Source organism: Colletotrichum phormii (assembly GCF_030913505.1).
Source record: "Colletotrichum phormii strain CBS 102054 chromosome Unknown BDP81scaffold_22, whole genome shotgun sequence".
In the NCBI taxonomy this organism is placed as follows: Eukaryota; Fungi; Ascomycota; class Sordariomycetes; order Glomerellales; family Glomerellaceae; genus Colletotrichum; species Colletotrichum phormii.
This window is the reverse complement of record NW_026851464.1, coordinates 686,163-699,566: the sequence shown is the minus strand read 5'-3', so window position 1 is coordinate 699,566 and position 13,404 is coordinate 686,163. Positions and strand designations below refer to the sequence as shown.

The 13,404-nt window shown below is 52.0% G+C and overlaps 3 protein-coding genes across 3 annotated transcripts; 1 reads left to right on the top strand and 2 right to left on the bottom strand.

The window, feature by feature from the left end:
- Positions 1 to 2,104: 2,104 nt before the first annotated feature.
- Positions 2,105 to 3,739, top strand: BDP81DRAFT_328890 (kelch domain-containing protein; the record flags this gene model as incomplete). The annotated part of the gene is made up of 1 exon (XM_060585258.1): positions 2,105 to 3,739. The coding sequence occupies one exon, from the start codon at positions 2,105 to 2,107 to the stop codon at positions 3,737 to 3,739; it is 1,635 nt and encodes a 544-aa protein (XP_060441005.1).
- Positions 3,740 to 5,016: 1,277 nt separating this feature from the next.
- Positions 5,017 to 5,820, bottom strand: BDP81DRAFT_328930 (uncharacterized protein; the record flags this gene model as incomplete). Its single annotated transcript, XM_060585265.1, has 2 exons — positions 5,017 to 5,075; positions 5,184 to 5,820. The coding sequence occupies 2 exons, from the start codon at positions 5,818 to 5,820 to the stop codon at positions 5,017 to 5,019; spliced, it is 696 nt and encodes a 231-aa protein (XP_060441004.1).
- A 4,056-nt stretch (positions 5,821 to 9,876) lies between these two features.
- BDP81DRAFT_104480 (uncharacterized protein) lies at positions 9,877 to 10,325 on the bottom strand. The gene has a single exon (XM_060581409.1). It carries the CDS (start codon positions 10,244 to 10,246, stop codon positions 9,956 to 9,958), a length of 291 nt encoding a protein of 96 aa, XP_060441003.1. The 5' UTR covers positions 10,247 to 10,325; the 3' UTR covers positions 9,877 to 9,955.
- Positions 10,326 to 13,404: the final 3,079 nt, after the last annotated feature.

The following is a 13,404-nucleotide window of genomic DNA, read 5'->3' as shown; positions in this document are numbered from 1 at the left end:
GCAAAAAATGGCTATATCCCGATATGAATCCCGAATTGCTAACACTTCAAAGCCCGAGCGACCGCGTGATAGTGATAGCGGCGGGCAACAACTGGGCAGAACTTCTCCTCGACAACACGAGGAAATAGGTGCTAGCTCGGTCATGCTGTGATGTCGAAATATCGAGAGCTGTATTGGGAAAAGAGCTTGATGAATGCCGAGACATGTCAGAGCTTTCACTAAACTAAGAGAGAACATGGAAAGATTTGGGTCTCACTATGAGTCTTAGTCTAGATCTGATTTCAAGTCCCGGCCGGCAGCAAATGAGAAGGTACAGCTGGAAATCCTACAGCTTCGTAATCGCTCGCGGCAAGAAGAGGGACACTTACTCCATCGCAGGGGCCATTCGAAAATAGTCTCTCACTCAATTAGTCAAATCGAGCGGCCTTGGGCCATCATCATGAAGTCGTGCATTCTTCAGTAGGTTCGCCTAGCCAACTACAAGCAGACCCATCATCCACATCAGTACATCCTCCTCATCGTCTGCAAGGTGGTGCTGAACGACAGTGTTACGAGTGGGATCAAGGTGCAATCCCGCGAGGCATGTTATGAGATTGGGATATTCCCTTCAAAGCTTTGCTGGCCAGGACTAAGAGATATATATAGCACCTACAACGTCGGGCGACCGGACCTTTTACTGGTGAGACGAACCCAGTGGATGATAGTATCTCCATGAGGGCAGAAAATGGTCACCTTGACCTGGTGGATCCTCAATTTGAGTACGCTATCATTGGAAATGCCAGATGCGCGCTTCCACGGAGACGTTTCGGTCGCCCGATGTCCGTGCATTGCTTCGGTATCACTATGCACACCAAATTACATTCGAAACCCTCACAGTGGGGTGCGACTGGGTGAGATTTTGTCCACCCCCGCCATGATTACATGCTGGTGTTTACTATGTGCAGAGACAAGCCCAGAGCCCATTCGAATGTCTTGAGAGTGAATGAGAGGAGAGACATTGTCTTCAAGAACAAGAAGTTGCACAATGATATGACATGTCACCGAGCATCTAGAAACTATATGAAGTAGTAAGCAGGTAGAATTATTCATCAGTGGGCGGCTGCCCTGTGCCAGCTGGAGAGGATTGATTACCTGTGACCTCACCTCACGCGACCAATCACACCCACCTTGGGCGACCTGCCTTACCATGCCCTGAGGTGACGGCGGGACAGGTCACAGCAGACTCGAGGAGCACAGCAGGCCAATGCAGGGGCCGACAGTGGCCCGTGCTTGGCCTTCTAGCCTTCGGATCCCGCCAATCTCAGCCCAGGGAAGGAAGGAGCCGATGGATGCTGCTCCAGCAAAGTACCTTTCATTACCTCATCTCAAGGCTTAAAACAGAGTGCTTGACATGGGGGGCACACCTGTGACTGACGGAGTACAGGTATCCGTACCTTATTGTTAAGCTAACCGACGCCTGTCAATGGCCGCACTAACAAGGCTCCGTCACCGAGGTCGTGCGGCGTGCCTCGCCTTCCCGACGCACCTTCCCCTGCCAGTGCCAGCCCACGTCCATCCGCCCTCCCCTCCGCCCTCCGTCAGGGCCAGCGCCAGCGCCAGCAACAGTACTTTCTACACCACGGTACCACTACCAGACCTTTCTCTAGCACTAGAGCCTTCCTTGGGACCCGACCTTGGGAACAGGATGAAAGTGGATCTCGTTTTTTGCGGCTGGGCTCCAGTTCTTTCCTCTACCTTACTACGGCTACCTGGCGTTCTGCAACCAAACTACACGTACCATACCTTACAGCAAACCACACAAACCCCGAGTCATCCAACGACACAGTAACTGCAACACAACCCTCGACAACCCAAGTAAAGAAATCTTTCCGTCGACTCAAGCCCCGAAACCTCCCGACGCACGTCCGCCAGCCTGCTCCCGAATCGCGGCTCTCTCGACGACCTTGCCTCGCCAATTGGCCCGATATACCACCTTCTTTCTGCCCTCTCTTCCCACACCATCTCCCTCCCTCGAACCGCAATCGCCTTGTCCCAAAGACCGACCCCCCGGGCAATCATCCACATCCACGCGAGAGGGGGGCAATGACCATTCCCCCGCCGAACCATGGCTGATTCGGCCAGGTCCTCGGACAAGAACCCCCGGTCCCCCCTCAAGTCCAAGGTTGTACGCTCTCAGAAGATCTCTCCGCCCAACGATTCGCGGCCCCCACCACCGGGCGTGCCCGACGATCTCGAGGACTTCAGCGACCGCGACATCGAGCAGCACCGCCGTGTCCCCTCCGCTCCGGGAGGCCCCATAATCTCGCGTTCCCATACGCCCGGTCATCTTGCCTCCAAGAGTCAAGACCGTCGCCGTAAACCTTCCGAACTCTCTATCCGCCAGCGCTCCCAGTCGGCCTCCCAGGCCCAGGCCTCACAACAGGCTCGTACGACACCCACGAGCGCGAATACCCCCAGACCTCCACCGCCGTCCTTCCGGCCGAGCAATACTGCCAGCGATGCCACGACGCTGAACAGCAACGATGGCTCCGAGTCTACTGGTGGCCCCGGCTCCGACCGCGATGGCCGCCGCCCCATCGCCATGCGCTCCACATCCGCCATAGCCGCAAAGCCTTCTTCACTCCCTCTCTCGTCATCCTCAACACGCCAGCTTTCAACGACAGTCTCCTCGAGATCCGCCCCCAAAGGTCAACATATCCCCTTTCCGCCCCTCCAGGATCCAAAGACTGCTCCTGATGTACCACCAGCACCCTCATCAGGCATGTACTGGTCTCGAGCGCCCGTCTCAGGGGCTCCCCATACATCACTTCGCGCCCACACGACCACGCTCGTCGGATCCAACATATTTGTATTTGGGGGCTGTGACTCCCGCGCCTGTTTCAACGAGCTCTACGTCTTTGATGCAGATGCCTTCTACTGGTCCGTACCGCACGTTACCGGCGAGATCCCCGTGCCGCTACGCGCAATGACTTGCACTGCTGTCGGCAAGAAGCTGGTAATATTTGGCGGTGGCGATGGGCCCGCCTACTACAATGATATATACGTTCTCGACACGACAAATTTCAGGTGGCACCGGCCAAAGATCATAGGCGACCGTGTCCCTTCCAAACGTCGTGCGCACACAGCCTGCCTCTATAAGAACGGCATCTACATCTTTGGAGGCGGTGATGGGGTTCGCGCTCTCAACGATGTCTGGAGGCTCGACGTTAGCGACATGAACAAGATGTCATGGAAGCTTGTCTCTGGGCCCGAGCGGGCCCCGCCCCCGGGCGTCCGGGAGACTCGCCCGAAGCCCCGCGGCTACCACACCGCCAACATGCTGGGAAGCAAGCTGATAATCTTTGGCGGCTCCGATGGCGGCGAGTGCTTCAACGACGTGTGGGTCTACGACGTCGACGCCCATATCTGGAAGGCCGTGTCCATCCCGCAGACCTACCGCCGCCTATCACACACGGCCACTCTGGTAGGCTCCTATCTATTCATTGTTGGTGGACACGACGGCAACGAATACTCCAACGATGTCCTCCTACTCAATCTTGTTACTATGACGTGGGATCGTCGGCGCGTCTACGGCTTGCCGCCTAGCGGCCGTGGATACCACGGCACCGTACTGTACGACAGCCGTCTGTTCATCATTGGTGGATTTGACGGCAGCGAAGTGTTTAGCGATGTCTGGATGTTGGAACTGGCTGTGCACGCGTATTATTCCCAGATTAGCCACTTCACCATTGAGGTCTGAGATTTGCAGGCCTGGGCGTCTGCCGTTGTTATTGCTATTTCAAAAACATCTTTGCCATCTTGTCTATTATACCGTAATCTGGTTTAATCTGTTTCTCCCTCCCCCCAAATTTCGCGTGTCGTTTTCCAAAGCAGCAATGCTTCTTATCTACAGTTATCTACAGTTATCTACTACCTTACCTATGCTTGATGACGGAACGGCTTTATTAAAATCCCAGGTGGGTGATGGATAGGTGGGTGGACAGGCATACGTTATCTTTATCTTGTTTATTTATTCATATCAAATATCTGTTGAATACAGCAGAGGTCTTTTCGTTGGGACTCTTCTCCTGCCCATTCGCTTATCTATCATTGTGTGACGTGACGAATCCGTAAGTGTGAGATCTCTATGTCACATCGGGTAGGTGGCCGCTTTGTCCATCACTCATGGCGGGATGCCGGATCGACAAGACAACTCGCAATTTATTTTTTTGACTGACTCGCGAATCTTGGTGTCTGGCCCGTACCGCTGCTGCGCGAGTAGGGGGGGCAAGGGGGGGTTTGCTATTTAGATGCGGGGAGGTACGTCATTCCAGCAAGGAGTCGTTTTTTGATGATCAATTGGAGTCAAGCCAGTACGTGGATTTGAATTGGAGTAGGTATTCTCATACTTGGAGTAGCAAGAAAAGTTACCGTAGGAGGTGCCAGGAAGGGGGGGGGTTATTGTTTGATATGTATGGCATCGAAAATAGAAACTCGTGGCTTGGAATTCTGGATTGGTTGGGAGTAGAAGCAGCCGTGCAGGGCTCTCTCTGGCCAATATCGGGTCACGCCACTAAGTGGTGTGATTTTCCCAGTCAGATCCCTATACACGGCTCACATGGTACTCACATTCAGAGCTGCAAGCAAATAGTGAATTAAGTAGAAATTGTATTTGGCAAAAGACTTGCTAAACCGCCAGATTGATAATTGTATCAGACATCTAGTTTCTTACTTGCCATTCTCTCTCTCTATCACTCTCCTCCCTGATGGATTTGAGAGTAGTCGTAAATGGCATTGGGTGACGAGGCCGTGGCCCGGTCATCAACACTTTTCTCCCTATATAAAAATAACGCCGGCAATGCAAGATGTAAATAATCCACCAAGCTGACTCCATCTCCCTTTACTCCGAGAGATAGATATCTATTGGGGGAAGTTTGCTTCGCGAGAAGACATATGAAATAAATCGTACAGGGAACCCTTGTGAGGTCCATGGAAATAGGTGGATATATAGGTGGTCGTGTGACGTTGTCAAAACGTTTACTTCTGCTCAGAAGCCTTGCGGGCAGCGATGCGGCGCTCCTCGGCGGCAACCATATCTGTTGAAAGGGACGTCAGTAAAAGAGCTCCGATAGATAGCAAAGAATGGAGATCGGATGATCACCCGCTCAGGGAGATAGGTTTGGGGGATGAATGTTGGCACGTACCCTTCCACAAGTCCTGACCCTCATACTCCTCCTTGTGAATCTTCTTCTCAATAAGGTGCTTGTGCTCCGGGTCCTCGGGGTCGATAATCATAACCGTCTCCCAGCGGCCGGCGCCCGTCTTGGCGTCCTGCATCTCAAAGGCGGCGGTCACGACAAGCATGACGACGGCGAGAGCCTGCGCGTACACACGCGCCTGAACGAGCTTCTGCGCGCCGGTGAGGTACTTGTCCTTGCCGACGATGGCGAGCGCGACACCCATGGACGCGAGCCACGACGCAAAGACGATGGAGTATCTGTTCTCGCGGCCCCACTCCTTGAGCTTCTGCATCTGCGTCTCGTTGGCTTTCGCCTCGGCGATGGCGCGCGCCGTGGCGTCCTGGTAGCCGTACATGGGGTCTTTCTCCTTGCCGTAGCGGATGGACTCGCGATCGGCGTGGACGATGGCGCCGAACGTCGCGGACGAGGTGACGAGGAAGGAGCGGAAGGGGAGGGTGAGCTGGCGGAAGGACGGGTAGCGCTTGGTTCCGAAGAGGACGCCGCCGAGACCGACGGCCAGACCGGCCGTGCCGCCGATGAGGCCGGCCTTGACGACGACGCTGTAGTGCTCGGCCTCCTCTTCTTTGCTGAGGACCTTCATGGTTGCGGCGGGTTGTGCGGGGTGGTGGTGGTGGTGGTGGTGTGTAAAGTGTGGACCTTTCGGATCGTAGAGAGGGGGGAACGGCTGATGGTTCCTAGGAAAGGGGAAAGAATTGAAGCTGCGAAAAGGGTTGGTTTAGGTGCGCAGCCTTGCAGGTTTTGGTGTTGTCGGGATCTGAACCGGTGGTGCTCGTGAAGAGAGAGAGAGAGAGAGAGAGAGAGAGAGAGTAATGTCGTAATTACGGTGGTGGTTGGTGACGGATGGATGACGGATCGGGATTCGAAGCTACCTTGAATGGAGTTAAGAGAGGTAAGGCTTAGTGGTGCTCGTTTTCGCTAAGGTCAATCGAACTCTTTGGATTGTGTCTTGAGTCTTTGGCGGATGTTCTGTGTAGCTGAAAATAAAACCGTGAGGCTGAAGACGAGTGCCAATGGCCTTATATCCAATGAATGGAAATGTCAAAGCTGATGACAGATGCAGACGGCGATTGAAAACCTGGTGGACGGGACGCCGCGTGGGCGAAAAAAGCTCTCATGGGACCCAGAATCGTGCCATGAGGTCGTCGCTACGGCATGATGTAATGGACCCTGGTTGCCCGGTCTTTGCCGTCCCGCAAGTGTTGGCCCTGCTCTCAGCAACGCCCTTCGCGGCACCGCAAAGCGGCTTTTCAGCGGCCGGGCTCTCACAGAATCACAGTTCTAGAGCCCTCCCGCGGAATCACTCACCTCAGCAAACACCGAGAAATTTCCGCAATGGCTGAGTAAGCCGAGAGAGAACAATTTCGTCTCTTCTGATTGGCTACCGCTTCTTCCAGAGGCACAAAAACCGGACGAGGCGTAGCACATTCCAATCGGTCGTCAGTCTGACCACTTTGGCAGAGAGTTCCCCATTTTCGCCGTTTGCTCGAGGCTCTAGTATATCATGGGATTTCAAACGCCGAACGCCTCTTCTCCCCCGAAGCTTCAAGTAGACACTGCTGTGAAATAACTCGCGTATCGGGGATCATTCAGCTGCGGACCTGGAGATCGCCGACTTATGTCCACTGCATTCCTGATGACGGGAACGCCGCCTTCGGGTTGGAGAATCCAGCTTGTCAACTCTCTTCTCTCTCCCCCCGCGTTGGTCGGGCCTGAGCGCCCGGCAAGAAATGCTACCTTTCATGTCCATCGAATCCGACCTGCCGAGGGGGACCTCCTTTGACTACAGAGAATCCCCGTAAAACGGCCCCTTTCTCTCACCGGCCGCGCCCGAACGCTCAGCCCGGTGCCCCATAATATCCGCGTACGCACATCCCGTCGGACACGAATAAGCAAGGTACGAATAGTCGCCAGATGCTCTCTGTAAGGATGGGAGTGGCCTGATGTTGGTCATCTGCATTTCTGGCACCACTCCCACTCACCTCTACCACTCGCTTTTCTGTGATTTGCGCGCTAGCCAGGCGCATGCGGCAATGTCCTTCTTGAAGTTGCGAAGCCAGAGTGCGCCAGGAAGATTGGTCCGAGGTCGCACTAGAAATATGGCTGTTATTTTATTGTGATTTTTTCTTCGCAACTCTTGACCGCTCTGCAGCGATGAGTTGTCCGCAAGTGGAGGCTCAGAGTCCGGCCGTGTTGCATGGTGGTCTGTAACAACTAGAAAAGCATCTAGTGAGATGTTAGCTGGCTACAAAGGTCATTGTCTCTTGCTTCATACTACTGTTAGGTAATTGGCAAAGGAATCGCATATACGGAGGATCTGATTGCCAGTCTGTTCCCGCCGTGTTCGGCGTCTCCCCCCCCCCCCCCCCCCCCCCGCAAAGAGCGCCGCTTGGAGATGCCTGGGAAAACGCGTGAGATGCCCTCGCAAGCTTCGCAGGTTCGCAAGACCGGCCTGAAGTGAACGTTCAGCACAGAAGTGTCAGACAACACATCTTGGCGGTGTGTGGACAAGCATTCAGAGGCGGTGACAGAAACTCATCTCAAGGCTGCGTCCCAGTGATACCAAACCGGCAAAACACAAATCCATTCCAGCGTGGTAGCGGCGGTGCTGTTGGTACATTGGCGCGAGAATATAGGAGGCCAAATTTCCGTAGCTTAACTCTCGTCGAGTTTCGGGTGCTCTTCTGTTTCAAAGCTTCGAGAGATACTCAGGGTCCAAGTCATGCAGTCCACCAATATCCACATGCCACAGAGCTCCCGCCCCGATTCAGGGTCCTCGCTATTATGCGTTGCATACAGAATACAGATGCGCCCCGTAATCCTCACCGCTGGTTGGACGGTGGATTACTCCGTTGTACGCAGTCTACAGATACGTGTGTTGTAATGGCAAACGAAATCACAGACCAGGTCTAGGTTACCTACGTAGTAAATTAGCAGAGGCCCGTTCTCACGAGGTCTTGATGAAAGGGAAAGGGACGGGGGCGATTTCTGTGCGCTTCATTCTTCAGCCCGAACCGTCTTCTAGAAACCTTCCACGATCCTCGCTAGGGCCAGGGTCCTCTGTGCGCTCCCGCCTGCCACGTTTGTCCTCAGCCCCCGACAAAGCCCGAGTCACCGAGCGACTTCTAGCTTTTGGGTGTACATACGGAGTACGGAGTACGGATACTCGAAGGCTCGAAGCCACGGCAAATGATCCGGGTCTAAATCGTCACTTAGCCTCAAGAGGCTGCGTCTTCCTTGTCGAAGGACGTCTTTGTTGGTATATTCGTTTCGTGCGCCCCTTTAGCACCTCCATTTCTAATGTTGCTCGTCATCCACAGCGTTGCTTCATTCGTATAGTCGTCCGAACTGCTGGCTTTCGGCTCTGGTCCTCTTTTGGTCTGAATCATGCCTCATGCATGCATCATGGACTGTCGTTGTGCGGAGGCTGTTTGAGGGCAACCCCTTGTGTTATTGGGCCTACTTCAGCAATGTCCTCTCTACCTAATATCGTGTCAAGGCTTCATCCTGGGCGAGTCCGGTCCGAAGCTCTCAGATCGGTTGGCGCCGAGTCATTCGCTTGAAGCGAACACGGCGGCGTTGAAGACATTACGTACGGAGTACTTCGTACCTATCCAGAGTAATTCGGCTTTAGCGCCAAGAAGTCCCCATGGGTCCTAAAGTTGCTACCTCGCTATACCCGTACGCTCAACGACCAGGAATGATTGGTAATTCACAACTGTTGAAACCAGATGTCTTTGGATATCTGAGAGCAGACCCTACCCGTAGCTCCCGTGAGGATATGCCCAAGGCCCTTCGCAAACCGCCGAGGTCATGCCTTTCCGGTTGGTCAATACTGTTCCTCGGTTTTGCAGCGTTATGCTAGAGTCCAGGGCGTCCCAAATAACATTTGGTGTGTGATGACTGAGGGACTACGGATATGCAGCCAGAGAGTTTAGGAGCCACAAGGCTCAATAGCAATAAGGCACGGAATCTGCAATAATCTCTTACTCGAAGGGAGAAATATCGGCTCGTGTGCAGAACCATGTGTATCCACAGGTGGGCCGGTGAAGAGTGATGGACAGCCGACCATGCAGTATCGAGATTGCGGCATTTCAAGCGTTACCCCGTCCTGGCATTAACATATTGCCATCTGGGTGGACGGCCGAACGGCGGACAAACGCTGACGTTACCGTAGCCGTCTCCGCGATCTCGGCCGGGTCGTGTAACATGAGGAGTGTTCGGGACTCCGTGCCTGCGGGGTGAAGTGTGGGTGGTGGTGTCAGTGTTAGTGGTTCGTCGGCCAGGCGTACGCAGGATCTTGGATTGCTCCTTGCAAACGTTGGTCGGGTCGGCGGGGAGACGATTGTGGCAAGCCGGTTTTGATGAACAAGATCGGCGAGGAAAATCGTACAATATGATGCTTCTGGCCACGGCCATCACATGCAGCGTAGGTCGACAGCGGGGCATATCGTCGAGGGTGCAGCCTAGGTAGGAGTGAAGTGGATGGGTTCGAGATCGAGGTGTAAACTCAAGATCGCACAGAGATCCGGTAGCTTGCGGGCACGCTTCGAAGCCCATGTGCACTTCATCTGGTGGGAGAGATGACAAGCGAGTCAATCCCCTGGAGATCTCCGACTCTTTTGGTCCACTGCCCTGCACCACGTTGCCTGTCGACTCTCAGTCTCGGGAGGAAACCATGGCAGAAAAGTTGGTTCAACGCTTTGCCAATTCAAGCTCTACCTGTCTGAGATGAAGGTTGCGGCGAGCCCCAGCAATGGGGAAAGGCTATTCCCAAAGCTTTCGAGACGAGACAATGATGCATCGAGTATTCCGGGGCGCCGTTTGCAGCGGTACTTTAGTGTTGAGATATTGATGGGTGTATGCGTTTGTTGATTCTCGCTACCGGCGGCTGCGGACGAGGGTCGATCTCTTCCTGCTTGTAAGTTGTCCGGAGCTTCCTCTACCTGCAACTCGTTTATCAGTCTGCAGGCGAAATGAAAAGCCTCGGTCTCCTCAGACGCGCCCATGTTCTGTGCTTGATGGGCCAGGGAAAATGCGCATCTGTACGGAATCGCTGTAGATCGTAGGCGGCCGTCTACCGTGGTAGGTAAAGTGTCCGTGAGAAACGTCCCACACCGCCTTTCCTCTCAAGTGCGAGGTATCCGTAGTGACGATTGACTGCTCGTTACAAACGGTCCTCTTCTCTGAGACAGGTCAGAAATGTCGGCGAAATTGGGATCCAGGCATGCGGCGCTAAGGAGCGGTGTTCGTAGGCGGCTTTGGGGTTTGCCAGCCTCTGCTTCTGCCAGCCAGCCAACGCTAGGAACCATGTCCCTGAGTAGCAAAGTGTCAAGTGCCTCGCGCAGCCCACCCATGCGACGGTGAATTCATCCGGAGCGGGAGCGAATTCTGGAAAAAGGCAGCAGGGTGTGCACGGCGAGCGTTAGGCTCGTTTTAGTTGTCGCGGCTAGCAAGGATATCGTAGCGAGGCACAGACCTGGCGTCCCGACGCTGGACTTGGCTGCGTCTTTGGCCTTTGGGGGGGGTGCCATTGTCGAAACTGTCATTCGTCGGGTCCGGAGTGGACCGGCGTCGGTGGTGGGGTGTTGCTTCTGTTCCGCTTCTGCATGTATTCGCTGCACCGTGTTCCCAGCGTGCCATTGCCTCCACCATGAGGTAAACGTCGTGGGTAAGGCACCCAGCCCAGGACCCCGAAAGCAGACATGCAAGTATTGTAAGACCAGACCGCCTTCCTCGCTGCGGGCCCGGAGGTTGCAGAGCTGAGAGAGACCCTGTTTCTGCCACTTTCTTTTCCGACGTTCCCACAGGCTTCTTGGGAATTTCCATGGATGTCACCTTGGGCTCGGTTTGAGTTCCTTGAGTGCTTGACCGTCGTCATATGCGTAGAAGCTCAGGTGGCAAGCAGACATCGTCCGAGGCGCATCTCCTTTCTCTCTCTCTCTCTCTCTCTCTCTCTCGTCTGCTGTGTAAAGTGACAGACCGGAATCGAATCTTGGATCTGGTTACTGGAGAGGTTTGCTGGGGTGGTGATGGTTGGCACACCAAGGATTCGGAACCCCTTCCGTAGCCTCCCACCTTCTTTCAGTCTGATAGTTGGGATTTACCATTGACTCGGCCACTTCGGAAAGCCCTGCAATGATCTAGCCGTCGCTTTAGTTGCTTGTCTTCGTAGCAAAGTGCACTTTACTTTCAGCAATAATCTTGCATCTCGTCTTTGTTGTTGAAGACGGTCAATCACCGAGGACGGGTAGTGGCCGATGTGTGCAGGAGACTTTGACATGGAGCATGGGGTGGCCAGGCAGGCCAGGCAGGCCTGTCCCCGACACTAAATGTCTGGCTATGAGTCAAGCATGGCAGCTTAGAGGCAGGTGTGCGGCAGCCTTGTCCAGTCATCTCGTGGCATCTCCATCCGTCGGTACCGTAGGATCCACCACTAAAGAATAATTCTGGGCAATTCGTGGCTCGCTGACGTTGATTTTCTGTTTTGACGTTGTTGCCGGCCGGTGCTTCTTGCGGAGCTCAACTTGTATGAGAAACTGCCACGAAAATCAATATTGGGTCTTTTGGCACATTGCTCGCAGCTCGCATCTGCGGACAAGCCCTGGGGGACGAGTTGGAGTAGCAGCCTCCAATACCTATGTCTGAGTACGTTGCTTGGGGGCATCGTCGATGGTCGGGTTATTGACACCTGCGATTGGCCTGCGGCTGGTGACGTCCTCATCGGCAAGGGAGGTTGACGATCAGGCGCAGGGCCGGCGCAGCTCACCCACCAACCAGCCTCTCAGCTGAGGCCAGTAGTGCCAGTCCTGTACTTCGTACTGATATCCGTAGATTGTATTCGCACCAACAGCCAGCTTGACCAGCCTTTCGTTGTCTCGCAGGACTCCGACCCAGCGCTCCGGGTTACTCGAAGTAGACAGGCTTACTGGTGGTCCATGTTTGGCATCCTGAATCGTGCCCGTGCGTGACTTATCGGTATAGGAGATGAGAGGTGATGAAATAGTCCCATCGATCCCAAGTACCTCCTTATCGAAGAAAAGATTTCATTCAAGTCACAAGTACGAGAATACAGTTTAAATAAAACAGTATAATACCTACCTAGTACTTGAATTAATATACGCTTTTTTAAACTTACTTAGAAAAGAATTTAACTATAATAATAATGATTTTTTATTCAAATTTGTAATTAATATTAATAGCTTTAACTGTAATAACTTTAATAATAATAATTCTTTTAATAAACTCTTTTTAAGAGATACAAAAGCCTTTAAATCTATTAAGTTATAAATTCTTATTAAGATATTAAGTTTATTATAATTTATTACTTAAAAAAATTTAAATTTAAATATTATTTTTAAGAACTTAGTTTTTTTTTATTAAATATAATTATCTTATAACAATAATATTACTATTATATATAAAGAACTTTTTTTATTTTAAAAAAGAAACTTTTAATTAATAATATAAATAAAAATCTTTTTATAATAACCTATTTTAATATAATTATTCAATTAAAAAGTAGTTATTTATTAGATTAATATAAATAACTTTAACAAATATTTAATTATCTTATATATATCTACTATTATATTTAGGATAACATTCTTCTTAATAATAAATAAATATAATAAATAACCAACCTTTATAAATTTTTAATATAAAATTATTTTATTATTATTAAAATAATAATTTTAGTAATCTTTTAACGAGGGGAGAGGGTAAAAAGAAGAAAAAGAAAGCTAACTTATAAAAAGAGCTAAGGTTAAATAGTGCGGAAATCTAGGGGTAAGGTTACGTCTATATATACTGTCATAATCTTGTAGTAATGCAAAACGATAGTGTTAAACAGTGAGTCCCATCGATCCAAGTACGTATCCGTCGAATGTAGGTATTTCATGTGGCCTGGCGTGAATATGGTGGGCAGACAGGCTTGACGGGCTCCATTTAACACAGTAACCATGACCTTGCTCGATTCCCAGAACGTCCCCAAGAAACTGGGTCGATCACGTAACGGTTTGGATCCTGCTCCGTCCCCTGTGCTTGAGGCCTTCGTCTCTGACACGGGATTCATATCCCCCCCGTAGTATCTGCTGTATGTGGCATTTTCCTTCCTTCCTTGGAGAGTTAAGATGGGCTATCGTGGGTGGGAACAGCGGAAAATAGA

Excerpts from the sequence above, each read along its gene's own strand:
- BDP81DRAFT_104480 (XM_060581409.1), bottom strand. The coding sequence starts at position 10,246 with ATGGGCGCGTCTGAGGAGACCGAGGCTTTTCATTTCGCCTGCAGACTG.